At 40.7% G+C, this 17,968-nt stretch overlaps 2 protein-coding genes across 8 annotated transcripts in view; one reads left to right on the top strand and one right to left on the bottom strand.

Moving 5' to 3' along the window:
- Window positions 1-15,484, bottom strand: part of CRCP (CGRP receptor component) — a 45,920-nt gene extending 30,436 nt beyond the window's left edge. For all 7 annotated transcript variants that reach the window (XM_057314964.1, XM_044390220.3, XM_057314965.1 and 4 more), the window contains exons 1-2: window positions 15,294-15,484; window positions 4,529-4,565 (exon numbers count right to left, since the gene is read on the bottom strand). In XM_057314964.1, coding sequence (XP_057170947.1) covers window positions 4,529-4,565; window positions 15,294-15,301 — 45 coding nt within the window. In that variant the 5' untranslated portion in view covers window positions 15,302-15,484. The remainder of the gene's footprint in view (window positions 1-4,528; window positions 4,566-15,293) is intronic.
- Window positions 5,624-6,766, top strand: LOC113267750 (calponin-3-like). Its single transcript, XM_044390216.2, is given in 2 exon segments — window positions 5,624-5,650; window positions 5,652-6,766. Coding segments are annotated over 2 exon segments (1,017 nt in total). The 3' UTR covers window positions 6,642-6,766.
- Window positions 15,485-17,968: the final 2,484 nt, after the last annotated feature.

Genomic DNA, 17,968 nt, shown 5'->3' with positions numbered 1-17,968 from the left:
TTCTATTTCAAGGTCAATGATTTTGAAGGATAAATAGGATAGTACCTCTTTTCTTTCATAAACCATCCCTCTAACTCTTGCATTAGTGCAAATATGAGTCGGAGAAGCAGCTGACATTTTTAAAATGCTTTTACCTAAGTCAATTAATCCAAATTCATTAGTTTATTGAAAATATTTCAAATGTTTCCTTATCAACATATACCGTATCACCGATCTCCTCTGACCTCAAAGATACATTGAATATTTGAAAGTAAATTTTCCTAAAATACTATCACCTCAATAGATGCAGACGAAGAACTTTCCAAAATTCAACACCAATTTATGATAAAAACTCTCAACAAACTGGGTTTCAAGAGAACACACCTCAATGTGTAAAGGCCATATATGACAAGCCCTCAGCTAACACCATATTGAACAATGAATAGCTGAAACCTTTTCCTATTAGATCAGGCCAAGACAAAGATGCCACTCTTGCCCCTTTTAGTCAACATAGTATTGGAAGTCCTTGCCAGAGCAATTAGGCAAGAAAAGAAACAGAAGGCAGCCAAATTGGAAAGAAAGTGGTAAAATTGTCACTATTTGCAGATGACATGATATACGTATAGAAAACTCTAAAGACGCTACCAAAAAACTGAGCTAATAATAAATGAACTCAGTACAATTACAGGATACAAAATCAATATATAGAAATCTGTTGCATGTTACATGATAATAGTGAACTATCAGAAAGAGAAATTAAGAAAACAATCCCATTTACAACTGCACCAAAAAGAACAAAATGCCTAGGAATAAATTTAACCAACGAATGAAAGATCTATACACTGAGCGGGATAAGACACTGATGAAGAAGACACAAATACACAGAATGATATCCCATGCTCATGGCTTAGAAGAATTAATAATGTCCATACTACTCAAAGCAATCTACAGATTCAGTGTAACCTCTATCAAAATTCCAATGGCATTCTTCACAGAAATAGAACAAACCATCCTAAAATTTTATGGAACCACGAAAGACCCTGAATAGTCAAAGCAATCTTGAGAAAGAAGAGCAAAGCTAGAGGCATCATGCTTCCTGATTTCAAACTACATTACAAAGCCAAGAAATCAAAATGGTATTGTACTGGCATAAAAACAGACACAAATCAATGGAACAGAACAGAGAGTCCAGAAATAAACTCACACATATGTGGTTAGCTAATTTTTGACAAAGGAGCCAACAATATACAAAGGGGAAAAGAAAGTCTCTTCGAAAAATGGTGCTGGGAAAACTGGACCAGTACCTTACACCACACAAAAATTAACTCAAAAATTAATTAAAAAACTGAATGCAAGACCTGAAGCCATAAAGCTCCTAGAAGATGACACAGGAGGTATGCTCCTTGACATCAGTCTTGGTGATGTTTGGTTTTTTTAAATTTTATTTAACACTAAAAGTAAAGGCAACAAAAGCAAAAATAAAAAGGTAGCACTACATCAAACTAAAAGGCACAGCAAAGGAAACCATCAGCAAAATGAACAGACAACTTACTAGATGAGAGCAAATATTTGCAAATCATGTATTTAATATTCAAAATATATAAAGAACTTACAGAACTAAATACCAAAAAACCAATCTCGTTAAAAAATGGGCAGAGGATCTAAAGAGACGTTTTTCAAAAGAAGACATCCAGATGGCCAACAGACACATAAAAAGATGCTCAACGTCACTAATCATCAGGGACACGCAAATCAAAATCCACAATGAGGTATCACTTCACACTTGTTAAAATGGCTAGCATCAAAAAGACAAGAAATAATAAGTGTTGGAAAGGATAAGAAGAAAAGGAAACCCTTGTGCACTGTTGGTGGGAATGTAAATTTATGCAACCACTATAGAAAACAGTATGGAGGGGCGCCTGGGTGGCACAGCGGTTGAGCGTCTGCCTTCGGCTCAGGGCGTGATCCTGGCGTTGTGGGATCGAGCCCCACATCAGGCTCCTCCGCTATGAGCCTGCTTCTTCCTCTCCCACTCCCCCTGCTTGTGTTCCCTCTCTCGCTGGCTGTCTCTGTCTCTGTCGAATAAATAAAAAAAAATCCTTAAAAAAAAAAAAAACAAAAAAACAGTATGGAGGTTCCTCAAAAAGTTAAAAATAAAATCACTATATAATTCAACAATTCCACTTCTGGGTATTTTATCAAAACAAAATAAAAACACTAACTCAAAAGACATTTGCACCATAATGTTCAATGCAGCATTATTTACAATAGCCAAGATATGGAAACAACCTGGGCGTCCATCAACAGATGAATACAAAAATATGGTTTTAATATATACAATGGAATATTATTTGGTCATAAGAAAGAATGAGATCTTGCCATTCGCAACATGGATGGACCTTGGAGATATTATGCTAAGTAAAATAAGTCAGATAAATACTGTATGATCTCACTTACATGTGGAATCTTAAAAACCAAACTAAGTGGTGCCTGGGTGGCTCAGCTGGTGAAGTGTGCGACTTCTGATTTCAGCTCAGGTCATGATTTCAAGGTTGTGGGATCAAGCCCTGCACTGGGCTCCACGCTCAGCAGAATCTGCCTGTCCCTTTCCCTCTGCTCCTCCACTGGCTAGTATACGCGTGCGCTCCCTCTCAGATAGATAGATAGATAGATAAAATCTTATTTAAAAAAAAAAAACAAAACAAGCTCAGAGGCATAGAGAACAGATTCATGGCTGCCAGAAGCAGAAGGAAGATGGTGGGCAAAATCAGTAAGGGAGTCAAAATGTACAAATTTCCAGTTATAAAATAAATAATGACGATATAACATACAGCATAGTGACTACAGTAAAACTGTACTGAATATCTGAAAGTTGGTAAGAGAGTAAATCTTAAAAGTTCTCATCACAAGAAAAAAAAATCTATATATATGGTAATGGATGTTAACTAGATTTATTGTGGTAATTTCACAATGTACAAATACTGAATCATTATGTTGTATGCCTGAAACTAATGTTATCTGTCAACTGTGCTTCAACTAAAAATTTTTTTCCTAAAAATAAGTTTTTTCTAAAACAGGATCCTGCTTCACTAATATGAAAATCTAGTAAATTTATTTCTGAAAAGGAAAAATTACGAGGCAAGTGATAAACATAAATTTTACAAAAAAAAAAAAAAAAAAGAAGAAGAAGAAGAAGAGAAGAGAAAAAAACGCTACAGAACTTTAGAAGTAAACTTTCCCACAAGGGAAAAACATATATGTGTTAGTGCTGAGGAGGGTGGGTAGAGGATATATCTTTCCTATTTTGGAGATTATGCCAGAGAACCAAAGGAAGTAAGTACAGACTCATAAACCATTACTAGATACAATACAACCCCTCCCCTGCCTGTCATTATTTTTTCAGAAATAGTGTCATGAGATCTAATTAATGTGATGTTCCCCAATAGGTAAAACACCCAAACATTTAGCAGCATCCAAACTGGACAAGGAGGTTCCTAAAAGCCAATGGCTTGAGTAACAACCATTTCCTTCCTGTTATTAGCAGCAACAATTTAAGTAAGGAGTATGGCCAACTGTGTTAATTCCACTACCTTCTATTTTCTATCACACAATAGAGACTCAAATCTCCTTAAGTCTTCATGAATTTAGATTCTAGAAAATGAAAAACTGACAGTGAATATATGAATGGTTCTTTATATACCTGCAGTTAACCTACCAGATGGCTTTGCTAATACCAAAAAAACAAAGGCAAAATAGAAGGTAGGGAAAAATGTTATTATCTCCCATCTCACCAACTTCTTTCCTTTTTTCCTCCCTTTCTGCAGCAACCCAACCCTCAAGCCCCCAAACAAAGTCCAAATCTGCTAGTTCATACTAAATTATTCATAACGGTGTGTCAACTAAGCTGTCACTTTCAAAACAAAAGTGTTAATACTTATGACACTATTATGAGGATCGAAATAATATATAAAAGCATTTTATAGGTAAAGAGTAGTAATTAGGAAAAGGCATAAGTATTTTAATGGAAAACTTTGCAGACAGAAACAGTTCCAAAATAGATGCTTCTATCCCATGAAGGCATATCAATTAAAGATCGAAAATATTTTGGGGCGCCTAGGTAGCGCAGTCGTTAAAGTGTCTGCCTTCGGCTCAGGGCGTGATCCCGGCGTACCGGGATCGAGCCCCACATCAGGCTCCTCCGCTATGAGCCTGCTTCTTCCTCTCCCACTCCCCCTGCTGTGTTCCCTCTCTCGCTGGCTGTCTCTGTCACATAAATAAATAAAATCTTTAAAAAAGAAAAGAAAATATTTGGGATTTGGGGAAGGTTGCCTACTATAAACTAAAGTCTTCCCAGCTTCCCTGAATTACTATGTATGATTTACCAAGCTTATAATACCAAGGTCCACCAGATGGTGTCATCTGTCCTATTTTAAAGTGGAAAAGCCAAATGAATTCAGTCATTTTAACTAAAATGAATTCAATAACCTTCAGAAGCAAAGGGCAAACTACCAGAGAGGAAAATTCAATAGTTCACTTCAAAGCTACTTACCTCGTAGTTACTGAGCAGCGCAGAATTGGCATCCTTCCTGCAAAATAAAGTAAATTATCATCAGTCTGGGCTCACATTCCTTTGTGGTAATTAAATATCTGTAAAATACTTCCTGTAGCAAGATTTAGTAGTTCAGTTCAGGAATTTAGGGACAACCTAAAACTGAGTAACGTCCTAAGTCCTACTGGTTTTGTGGGCAATGGACAATTTCAGAGCAAATTTCCCTCTTTACAGCCATAGTATATAACACATCCATTACTAAGTAGGTGATCAAAATACGATACTTATCCTTAATCTATGTAGGCAGAAGTTAAGAGAAGTCAGTCATCTGGAAGATGTCACTTACAGGAAGAACATGGCAAAACCGGACGGTTAGGAAGGGGCGTCAATAAACACAGCCATGTCCTTTCCCCAGTACCATCTGCCTCCCACCAGTTATTGACATCTTGGGCAGGCAAGTCACCCTGCTGAATCACCAGAAATGGGATCATTAACATTAACATCACTACTGGGAATTCCAGCAATGTCAAGAATCCTGCTAGATATCCACAAGGGTGTTCATCTTCTATATCAATTCAACAGGTAAAGTTCATGTGTCAAGCCGTGGTCAAAGCGTGGTACCCCTGCGATCAAGGCAAAATGTCTTTCATGTGTGAGTGGGCACAGCAATGTGACTTGTATTAAAGTGTAATCAAGCCATTCTACAATACCACATCAGAAGTACTTACTGTTTTAATAGTCCAGAGGCAGTATAGTGTGATAATTAAGAGTACAGTTTTGAAATCAGACAAATCTGGGTTCATATTCTAGCTCTGCCACTTACAAGGTATGGGAGTTTATTAACCCCCTAAGCTTCTCATTTAAAACAAAAAATGGGGAGCGGAGCAGGAGGCTCTGCAGGACCCAATTGGACCAAGCGCCGAACACCACCCGCGCCCGCCGCCACATCTGGGAGTCTCCTGCGCAGCCCAGGGGAGTGAACTCCAAGCACCTCCCACTGCAGCCGCTCCTTGGGGCCAGGAGTGGGGAAGCTGAGTACGAGAAACCCCCAGGCCCAAGACCCAAGCGCAGCCTCTTCCTGCCGCCCGAACCACCATGACCCACTTCAACAAGGGCCCTTCTTAACAGGCTCTCCATCGAGGTCAAGAGCAGGACCGCTTCCAAGCATGAGCATCAGGCAGAAGAAGATCTTCGAAACTGGACAGAAGAGGAGACAGGCATGAGCACTGGCACCAACTTTCAGCTGGGCTTAAAAGATGGCATCATCCTCTGCGAGCTCATAAACAAGCTACAGCCAGGCTCAATGAAGAAGGTTAATGAGTCCTCGTTAAACTGGCCTCAGCTGGAGAATACTGGCAACTTTATTAAAGCTATTCAGGCCTACGGCATGAAGCCACATGACATATTTGAAGCAAATGATCTTTTTGAGAATGGAAACGTGACCCAGGTTCAGACTATGCTGGTGGCTCTGGCAGGTCTGGCTAAAACAAAAGGATTCCATACAACCACTGACACTGGAGTTAAGTATGATGAAAAACAAACAAGACGTTCTGATGAAGGAAAATTAAAAGCTGGCCAAAGTGTAATTGGTTTGCAGATGCGAACCAACAAATGCGCCAGCCAGGCAGGTATGACAGCCTATGGGACCAGGAGGCATCTTTATGATCCCAAAATGCAACCTGACAAGCCTTCTGACCAGACCACAATTAGTCTGCAGATGGGCACCAACAAAGGAGCCAGCCAGGCAGGGATGTTCGCACCAGGTACCAGAAGAGACATCTATGGTCAGAAGGTAACATTACAACCAGAGGACAACTCAACAATTTCTCTACAGATGGGAACCAACAAAGTTGCTTCCCGGAAAGGAATGAGTGTGTATGGGCTTGGGCGGCAAGTACACGATCCCAAATACTGTGCCGCTACCACAGAACCTGTCATTCACAATGGAAGCCAAGGAATAGGAACAAATGGGTCTGAAATTAGTGACAGTGATTATCAGGCAGAATACCCAGATGAGTATGACGGAGAGTACCAAGATGACCACCCCAGAGAGTACCAATATGGCGACCAAGGCACTGATTATTATACTGACACACAGGAGCTCAGTATTTAGCCCGTTGTTTTTATTCAGTGAGAACCAAGCTAGCTTTGAATAATTTTTATCTTGTCTTTCTAAAACACTATTATGCTTATTGTACCTAAAAGAAATATTGCTTTACATACATTCCCTTTTCCTTTTTCTGCCTCTTCCCTAAATAGTTGTCTTTTAGTGCTATAATAGTTCAATCCTACAGCAGAGGCAATAACTCTCATATGAAGTAAAAAGGAATACTGTGAAAGGGGAGTACTACTGCACAGTCAATTTTCTTATTTTTAAAGACCTATGCTTTTTCTTTTTAACGATTTTATTTGTGAAAGAGAGAGAGAGAGCACAAGCAGAGGGAGTGGCAGGCAGAGGGAGAAGCAAGCTCCCTGCTGAGCAAGGAGCCCTACGCAGGACTTGATCCCAGGGCCGTGGGGGATCCTGACCTGAGCCAAAGGCAGACGCTTAACTGACTGAGCCACCCAGGCATCCCAAAGACTTTTTTTTTTAAGATTTTATTTATTTATTTGAGAGAGAGAGGGAGAGCACGAGTGGGGTGAGGGTCAGAGGGAGAAGCAGACTCTCCACTAAGCAGGGAGCCTGAAGCAGGACTCAATCCCGGGATTCTAGGATCATGACCTGAGCTGAAGGCAGACGCCCAAAAACTGAGCCACCTAGCCTCCTGCAAAGACCTTTTTTTATTTTTTATTTTTTTTAAAGATTTTATTTATTTATTTGACAGAGACAGCGACAGCCAGCGAGAGAGGGAACACAAGCAGGGGGAGTGGGAGAGGAAGAAGCAGGCTCATAGTGGAGGAGCCTGATGTGGGGCTCCAGCCCACAACGCCGGGATCACGCCCTGAACCGAAGGCAGACGCTTAACCGCTGTGCCACTCAGGCGCCCCCTTTTTTTATTTTTTTTAAACAATCTACTTAATAAACTGGGATTTTAAACAATGGGAAGGGTTGTTTTTTTTTGTTTTTTTTTTTGGTTTTTTACAGTTTAGTATCTCTTTTCTGAGTGGAGGACTAACCTCATGCTTAAAGCTAAATGTGGTCTTCGCCAACTAAATTTAAGATGCAGCATTTTAGAAATTTACATATCAATGTCTCTACAGTATTGTTTGCTAATTTTTAAATAAAGTCCTGATCAGGGAGCATCTGTGATTTTATGTGTACTCATTCTCTTACCTAAACTGACAAGATCTTTTCAGGGTGGTGTTTCTAAAGGAGCGTGTATGAAACTGGCCTGCAGATATTCAGGTCTGGGCCACGCGTTTGCTCTTCCTGTTTGTGCCAATGTATCAACGTAGAGTTGCTCTGTTCTCTTCAACTGTATTTATTGCTGCATTTCTCAGTATAAATTTATCCCACCGTATTTTTTATAAACAAATATTTTTTGAACATTAAAAAAAATGGGGATAACAAAGTAGTACTTGGATTCTAAACCAGTTCCACTGAACATGAGAGCTCTGTGAACTTAAGCAAGTTACTTAACTTCCCTGTACTTAAATTTCCTCATCCATAAAATGACAGAGTACTAACCATGTAAGATTATTTACAGGATTACACCAAAAGATGTAAAGTAATGGAATACAGTAAGTACTCAATAAACGCCATCTATTATCACTATCCCTGTTACTACCGTAACTTCTTCCTACCTCATAAAACTGTTATGATGAAGTGAGACAACAAATTTTAAAAGTGCAGCATTGTTCTTGGTACTGATTAAGATCTTCCTTAATGGAAGCTATTATTTTTTAAAGATATCACCTCTCCGAATTCTCATTAAAAAAACCCTGTGATATAGGAGCTATTGTGATTTCTTCTTTATAGATGATGAAGCTGAGGCTCAGAGATTTAAAAACTTGCTTCAGGTCACACAGCCTAACTGAAGTGGAAGATAACTAGGAACTGTGAAAAATAAGACTGGATTAGACAAATGAAAACCGGTAATGCAGAATCCTAAAAATTCAGGAAGCACTTCAGACTTGAAATAATGTGTAATAAAGACTACTAAACGTTTGTTCCTAAACCAGGAGCAGGACGATATGATGAAAATGCTGACACGAAATTTCAAAAACGTGAGCCAAATAGATGGGTGACTTCCCTAAGCAATCAATAAAGCAAACTAGCAGGTGGTTACCACAAGGATCTGACCTAGGCCTGTGGTCAGCAGCACAGTGATGTCAGCGATCTAAGCAAATCAACACGTGAAGCTTACCAAATGCTACTAGACATTCAACAAATAGGGGGGGGGGGGGTCTTTTTTTTTTTTTTTTTTGAAGATTTTACTTATTTGACAGAGAGAGAGACAGTGAGAGAGGGAACACAAGCAGGGGAGTGTGAGAGGGAGAAGCAGGCTTCCCGCCAAGCAGGGAGCCAGATGCGGGGGTCAATCCCAGAACACTGGCATCATGACCCGAGCCGAAGGCAGACGCCTAACGGCTGAGCCACCCAGGTGCCCCAAATAGCTGGGATCTCACAAAAGCGTTGCTTTGCCCAAATGACCACAACTGCACTCAGGTCACAAAGAATATGTTATTTAAAAGGAATCTAACACAAGAAGGACAATGCATAATTAGTGTATATGATATGGTTCACTTAAAATTGAAAAGGACAAATCAAACCACATGTCATCTTTGCCTACTTAGTCAGGAAGTCAGTCCACAAGGCTCCTTCCTATCTTTGCTTGAAATTGAGTTAAAACTCCCTGTGTGCCCTAAAATACACTGTAACTAAGAGATCCTTCCTGGAACAGACTGGAAAAATAATATAAATGTTATTTTTCCTCAAGGCTAAGGGATCCATCCCAGGTGCCTATGTTACAACTTCATTTCCAAATCATGGCCTCTCCTCTGTCATGCAGAATATTCTATGCCTTAGGAAAATCTGTCCTTGGCTATTCCAAGTTACTTTCCCACTGCCCAAGCCAATACTGTTAATGCAAGAATCCAAAGAATATCATCTGTCTTTACTAGAATCAATATACAAAGGAGAGACACTTTCTGGCATATGTGCTTGAATGAACCTGTGTTTTGGGGCCAGGAGAACAATGGATGTTTAAACAAGTACCGCATCTTGGAGATTCTGGCTGGCAGAAGCTGGTTTATTCATTTATTCTTTTCTTAGAAAGATAAATATTTTTTTACTCGGTAAAATATTAATGGAATAAATGCCAATATATGCTAGGCTTTCCTTTATTTAATAAAATGTCAATAAGCATAGGATCTACCTTTTATGAAGTGAACTATGTTCATTTCGACTCCTAAATGAATTATGCATATCGAGAAAAGTTTTTAAGACAGCTTTTATCCTACTATAACCACCACTAAGTGGCAGGTTGCTGGGAACAGGATATGGTGAGACTGGACAGACATCAACTTAAGTGATCTCACTAACAGCAGTGATGATGATGTGATGCACTGAGAAAGACACATCCCTTACAGCAATCCTGACGAAGAATGTCTAATTTGAATCTACCCATAAGGATATAACCAGACAAATCCAAATTGAAGAACATACTTCAAAACAACTGGTTTAGATTCTTCAAACATCAATGTCATCTGTAACAATGTCAATGTCACAAAAACAGGCTAGGAAACTGTTTTTAGAGTAAAGGAGATTAAAGAACTATGACAACTAAAAGTTGTATGACAACCAAAAATATGATTCTTGACTGGCTCCTGAATCGGTGGTTAAAAATAACCTAGCTAAAATGACACTGGAAAAATTTTGTATTTTAATAATATCAGTACATCAATGCTAAATTCCCTGGGTGTACCAATAGCATTGCAGTTAAATAGAATAGACTTTTAAGACTGGGTAAGATGATATATCTACAACTCTGAAATGATTCAGTAGAGAGAGAGAATGTGTGTGTGTGTGTAGAGAGAGAGAGAACGTATACATGTGTATGAGAGAGAAGGCAAACATCAAAATGTTAATAAATGGTGACTCTAGATAGAGGATATACTAAGGTATTTGTGGTGCTCTTTCTGCAACTGTTCTATGAATTTGGAATTTTTCAAGCTAAAAAGTTGAGAAAAATGGAAATGTAAAACTAAAGAATTACATAAGGTTAAAAAAAGACATTAGTATAGGGGCGCCTGGGTGGCTCAGTCGTTAAGCATCTGCCTTCGGCTCAGGGCCTGATCCCAGGCTCCTAGGATAGAGCCCCACATCGGGCTCTCTGCTCAGCGGGAAGCCTGCTTCTCCCTTTCACACTCCCCTTGCTTGTGTTCCCTCTCTTGCTGTGTCTTTCTCTCTCTCAAATAAATACAATCTTAAAAAAAAAAAAAAAAGACATTAGTATAACCTATCATTGAAGACATAAAATCCATTTGCCTCCAGTGTTTTTTTAGGATGACTATAATCTGTCAATTTTATATTTACAAGCTGTTGTTCTGAGCAGGAATTGTCTGCTATATATATAGCTTGCACTTCAGTATTGTGTAATACATTCATAAGCATGTAGACTTCTAGAAACTGCCCACCTACACATAACATCATATTTTCCTATAGGACTTAGACTAGTACTGATTTTAATTACAGGTGTTTAAAGCAATTATTCCACGTGAATTTTAAAGATAGTTTGAATCTATATTTACAGGTGGGCAGTCCTTTAATTTCCTTAAGTAACGAATTAGTTGACTGAAGTTGACTTGCTATTTGAAATACAACCCGTAAATTTTGCTTAACTTGCTGAGTCAATTTAATGGACGTAAACAACTACTTTGGAAAACCGAATTCTGAATAAACAGAACAAAATGATCTATTGGCAGATTTTCTTTAGAAACGCACGTACACACGCAAACAGCACCTTTTAATTGCCACACAGTTAATTTACGCACACAATGACGAACAGAACTGCTCAAACTCTATGTTCAACCTATGTTATTGATTCAAGTCATGTTCTGAAAAACTAAAGTACAAGAAAACTGGGCAGATTTCAAAGTCAACAAACTTAATCTGTAGCATTCTCCTGGGAGCTAGCAAACAAGTAACTTCTTTCCAGTCCTATTACTGAACTGTTACAGGACCTATTAGCTAACTTCTCTAAATCTCAGTATTTCCAGCTGTAAAACCAAGGAAACTCTTACATGATTTTAAAAAGATCATACAGGGGCGCCTGGGTGGCTCAGTCGTTAAGCGTCTGCCTTCGGCTCAGGGCGTGATCCTGGCGTTCTGGGATCGAGCCCCACATCAGGCTCCTCTGCTGGGAGCCTGCTTCTTCCTCTCCCACTCCCCCTGCTTGTGTTCCCTCTCTCGCTGGCTGTCTATCTCTGTCAAATAAATCAATAAAATCTTAAAAAAAAAAAAAAAGAAAGAAAGAAAGAAAGAAAGAAAGAAAGAAAGAAAGAAAATGTTTCCAAATGATGGTCATAAAGTTTTTATTTTTTAAATTCTATAACTCAATCAAATAAAGCATAAATATTCCTCACCTTTAAAAAATTTCTAGTGTATGTCTTTATGTATTATTTGCTCAATATGTATTTACTCAGTGATTGAAGGGAAAAAAGCAGTAAAAACTAAGAAAAGTTTTCCTTTCATGCCTCCTCCTTCCAGGTCCTAGGAATGACTGAAAGAGGTACAATGTGTTTGTCCTCTCAGACAAACAAGGTTCTGCTGAAGATCCTAAGGACCATACTGTCAAGGATCGCACCTCATGCTGGAGACCAGTAAGGAACTAGAAGTTAGGCCTCCAGAACTTTCCATTCCAAGGGTCCTTCTACTCTCAAATCACATTCCTACAGAAACCTTACTTTCCCATAAACTGCTAGCTGCAAAATTTTTGATTGGTTTCAGTAAGTCACTGACTCCTTGGCAGAAATGGACAGACGGCTATAGGAGAAAAAACTCTTGATTCAAACCATTTCACTTAGGAAAATCAGAAAATCTACATGCTCAGCAATTAGGAAGCTAATTCAATTATATTTTTAATTAATCTGTTAAATTAATGAAGTATTGTTATATTACTTCATTCAACAAGTATCTGCTGAACGCCTTATGTGTGCCAAATGTAGCGCTCAGCACTAGGTGAAAAGACATCAGTCCCTGCCTTCATGAAACTTTCTCATGAGGGAAACAAGACACTAAACAAGTAAACATACATCTATTATTACAACTTGTAATTATTCAAAGGAAAAGTAAATCATGATGCTCTAATAAGAGACAAGAGGAGGACTTATTTTGGGTTGACCGAAAAGGAAAAGCAACACTCAACCTGAGCTATCAAAGAGAGAAAGAGGGAGCAGGACTGAGAGAAAGGTATACCAGGCAGAGGGAACAGCAATGCAAAGGTCCTGAAGACCCTGGAAGACTACAGAAACTACCTGACTGGCCCTGGAAAATGTGTGTGTTTGGGAGGTGGGGATAGTAGCATGAGAGAGGGTTGGTGAGGGTCATATAGGTCCTAGTAAGGAATGTGGATTTCCTCTTAGTACAACAGAAAGTCAATGAACAAGGGGTGAGTTGACCCAATTAATATATTTATACAAGGTTTTATACAAGGGGTGAGTTGACCCAATTAATATATTTTTTAAGATTTTATTTATTTATTTGTCAGAAAGCACAAGCGAGCATGCACAAGCAGGGGGAACGGCAGGCAAAGAGAGAAGCAGGCTCCTCGCTGACCAAGGAGCCCAATGCGGGACTTGATGCCAGGACCCTAGGACCGAAGGCAGACGCTTAACCAACTGAGCCACCCAGGCATCCCAGATACAATTAATATTTTATTTTATTATTTTTTTTAAAGATTTTATTTATTTATGCATTCGACAGAGGTAGAGATAGCCAGCGAGAGAGGGAACACAAGCGGGGTAGTGGGAGAGGAAGAAGCAGGCTCCTAGCGGAAGAGCCTGATGTGGGGCTCGATCCCATAACGCCAGGATCACGCCCTGAGCCAAAGGCAGACGCTTAACCGCTGTGCCACCCAGGCGCCCCACAATTAATATTTTAAGATGATTCTGGCTGCTGACTGGAAAACAGAAGTGGGGGGGGGCAAGAATGGAAGTCAAAGGCTACTGCTTAATCTGGACCAAAGATGACAGACTACAGAGTTAGCAATGGAGATGGTGAAAAGTAACAGTACACAAAATATCTTGAAAGTGAAGATGACAGGACTGGCTGATGGGCTGGATTTAGGAGTGAGGAAGGAGGGCTAGATTTTTGGACTAAGCAGTTGGATGGATGACGAGAGAAAAGGACTAGAAATATACTTTTGGGAGTTATCAGCATATAGATGGGTAAAATGACCAAGGGAGAGAGTGTGGAAAGAAAGGGTCCCAGGACTGAGTTCTAGGACACCTCAACATTTAGAGGCCAAGCAAGGGAGGAAGGGCAAACCAGGAAAGGAGACTGAGAAGTAGTCCTTGATGTAGGGGGAAATGCAGACAGCATGTCACAAAGTCAAAAGAGTTTCTAGTTTTTTGTTTTGGTTTTTTTAAGTATAGTTGACACCGAGAGTTTCTGTATCAACTGCTGCTAAGAGATCAAGAAGGTTGAGGCCAAAAAAATCGACGTTTGAATTTGACAAAATGGAGGGCTCAGGTAATCATCACAAAACCCATTTCTGTAGACTGGTGAGGATGAAAGCCCAACAGGATGATTGAGAATGAGGGGATAAACAACACTTCCAAGCAATTTTGTTTTAAGGGGAAGCAAAAATGGAGCAATAAGTGGACATGAATGTGCAGACAAGGAATTTTTTAAGATGGCTAAGTTAAAACGGATTGCATAATGACAGGAACTGCTCTAGTAAAGAGGGAGGAAAAATTGGTAATAGCTAGGCCTAGAGTAATGTATCTGAATGTTTTTCAAGATGCAGATTAAACCCCATTAATGGACTACAAAATCAATTTAGTGGGTCAGCATTCTTTCTTAATAAAAGAGACAATATCAGAGTGTACTGCATGTAGTAAAAATACTGTTTCATGACGCTTTCGTACACATATTGTGTTTTTTAAAAATCTGCAAAATAGTAGTATATAGGACCACTAAACAGATAAAAGAACACAAGGGAAAATGTATTAAATAACCAACGCCAAAGACAACACAATACAGTTACACCTACAAGTTAATGTCAGCCATGTAAAAACCCATATGCGGAGTAGTTGCAAAAACTTCCATCTGCACGCCGAACAATAAGCAAACATCACACACACGTACTGTTCCTGTGGTCTCGGTCCTGGCTCAAGCACTTCCTTCTTCCCAGAAAACCTGCCCCTTTCGTAGGAAGGCGAACTGCTCAGCAAACTCGGAGAGCACCTCTTCTGAGTGAGGGCCCCCCAAGGTAAGCCAAGCTCTATCCCAGCGCTTATGCATCTCTTCCGCAGGTACTTCCAGGGCGGACACGGCGCTTTATACCTTCTAAGACCCCGGTGGGACACCACGGTGACCCAGAACACGTTAGGAAACTAAAGAGGGAGGGAGCAGGCACACTGAAAGGCCGCCAGGTCAAGTCGCACTGGGCCCCGCGTCCCAGGCAAGAGGTGGGAGTAGGGACGAAGGTTCCGAGGGGGCAGAGCGAGGGTCCCTTTCTTCCCCGCGTCCCGCTCCAAGCCTTTCCCCCAAACCTGTGCAAGGTGCCGCCCCTGCCCGAGTCCCTCGACTCCCGGCGTCCCAGCAGTCCCCGGCTGTGGGCGTCTGCGCAAAGCCGGGAACGCGCCCCTAACGACTTACACTTCCATGTCGAACCCGGGTCGTCACCTCCGGCCGCCAACAGATACGCAGCCACACGCCAAGCAGCCGCCACTCCCGCCGTCCGCGTTGTGCACCCAGTCGCCGGGTCTGCGCGCCGCGGGGTACGTCGGGATCGCCGCGCTGCACGCCGGGATCGCCGCGCTGCACGCAGGGACGGCACTGCTATACCTGCATGCCGTGCGTTTTGCCCGCGGAACTTAAGACTTAAACTTACGCAGGCAGGACCTAGCTCATGTTTTCGTGATCTAGGCGATATCAACGTATTTAAACTAAGTTTCCAGAGAGAGAACCGGGTTAGTAGGCCTCTGTGGCGTTAAAATCCCACCCGTCGGAGAATAGTGAGGGCAAGGAGCGAGGCGGCTGTGGGCTGCTGGAAATATTCTGTCTCATGATTTCGATGTTGGATGCGCGGTGTGTTCCGCTTCTGAAAAATCAGTGAGTTGTACACGTATGTGCACTTATTTTTATGTATGTTATAATTGAATAAAAGGTCTCAAAAAGTGGGGGAAAAAACCCTCAAGTTCCCTTCTCCCCATTCCCATTCTTCTTGAGAGCTATTTGGCAAACAAAAAATATAAAAAGCCGTAAGGACATGTGCAGACTCTGATCTTCCCGCCTTTCTAGGAATTTAGACTTATCAGATGCTTGAGGAAAGATGGATGTGTAGTGATTTTTTTTTTCAGGGCGATGGCCTCAATGTCCATGAATGAGGAATTGACAAATCATGTTTCAGCCATACAGTATTATATATGCGTCCATGAGAAATGATGTCACATACTTGGTATGCTGGGGAAATGCTCAAGGTAAGGTTTTTAAAAGATAGAAAATGATGTTGGTAGGACTCTAATAGTCTAAAGAAAAATTATACACAGGGAAAAAAACACCTAAAGTTATGCGAGATAGAGCCACCTAATCTATATGTTGTGTCTTAAAAGAACAGACATGGAAAGTTGATGTCTACTATCCTCTAAAATTTTTGGTATGCTTGAAAATATATTTTTAAAGAGTTTATCTATTTATTTGACAGAGAGCACACAAGCATGGGGAGCAACAGGCAGAGGGAGAGGGAGAAGTGGTCTCCCCACTGAGCAGGGAGCCCAACTCCCGGCTTGATCCCAGGACCCCAGCTGAAGGTAGACACTTAACCAACTGAGCCACCCAGGCACTCCCGGAAAATATTTCTTAAAGACTGGAAGGAGGGGCGCCTGGGTGGCACAGCGGTTAAGCGTCTGCCTTCGGCTCAGGGCGTGATCCTGGCGTTATGGGATCGAGCCCCACATCAGGCTCTTCCGCTATGAGCCTGCTTCTTCCTCTCCCACTCCCCCTGCTTGTGTTCCCTCGCTGGCTGTCTCTATCTCTGTCGAATAAATAAATAAAATCTTAAAAAAAAAAAAAAGACTGGAAGGAAATAACCAACATATTAACAGTAGCAAGTGTCTTTAGATGATAAGTCAATTTCTAGTTCTTTTCTCCTTTTTTATAATTCTATCAGTTATTATTTGCTAAATCCATTTGCTTTGCAAGGCCCTTGCTAAGTGCTTTGTTATTACATTATGTTAACAGTTAATGGTGCAGGCTTTGCTGTCAGGTGACTTGTGATTCTGTTCACCTACATCACTTTCTTAGAGTGATGACCTTGGGAGATTACTTAGCCTCTCCTAACCACAATTCCCTAATATGTAAATCATAGGTCTGTTTGGTAATCTTTATAAAATACCTGGCAAATATTAAGTACTCAGCAAATATTAATTACTGTGACAGTACAACTATGACACTCAGATAGATTCTGTTGTTATTCAAATTTTACTATTGAGGAAACTGAGGCAGGCTTGGAGAGATTATTATTCACCCAAGGTCAATCATCTAGGAACTTGTCCAGCAGGGGTTCAAACTCAGGCAATTTGAACAAACATAGGGAGTGTATTAAATTGTTAATAATAACTGATGATTGGTTAATAAAACGTATTATAGCAATAAAAAGGAATGGAGCACTGATACAATATGGATGACCCTCAAACACATGCCAGATGAAAGATGAAAGAAGCCAGATATAAAAGACCACATCCTATATGATTCCATTTTTTTTTTTTTAAAGATTTTATTTATTTATTTGACAGAGATAGAGACAGCCAGCGAGAGAGGGAACACAAGCAGGGGGAGTGGGAGAGGAAGAAGCAGGCTCATAGCGGAGGAGCCTGATGTGGGGCTCGATCCCATAACGCCGGGATCACGCCCTGAGCCGAAGGCAGACGCTTAACCGCTGTGCCACCCAGGCGCCCCTATATGATTCCATTTCTATGAAACATCCAGGGCAGGCAAGTGTATACAGACGGGGGGTAAATTAGTGTTTGCTTAAGGTTGGGAGAGGGGCAGGGGCTGGGATGGCAGCTAATGGACACAGAATTTCTTTTGGGGGAAATAAAAATGTCCTAAAATTAGATTGTAATGGTTGCCCATCCCTGGGAATATACCAAAACACACTGAATTATACACTTTATTTTTTTTAAAGATTTTATTTATTCATTTGAGAGAGAGACAAAGAAAGAGAGCACAAGCTGGGGGGAAGGGCAGAGAAAGAGGGAGAAGCAGGCTCCCTGCTGAGCAAGGAGCCCAATGCGGGGCTTGATCCCAGGACCCTGGGATCATGATCTGAG

The sequence above is a fragment of the Ursus arctos genome, unplaced genomic scaffold (genome assembly GCF_023065955.2).
Source record: "Ursus arctos isolate Adak ecotype North America unplaced genomic scaffold, UrsArc2.0 scaffold_2, whole genome shotgun sequence".
In the NCBI taxonomy this organism is placed as follows: domain Eukaryota; kingdom Metazoa; phylum Chordata; class Mammalia; order Carnivora; family Ursidae; genus Ursus; species Ursus arctos.
Note: the sequence above shows the minus strand (reverse complement) of the source record. Positions and strands in the feature narration are given on the sequence as shown.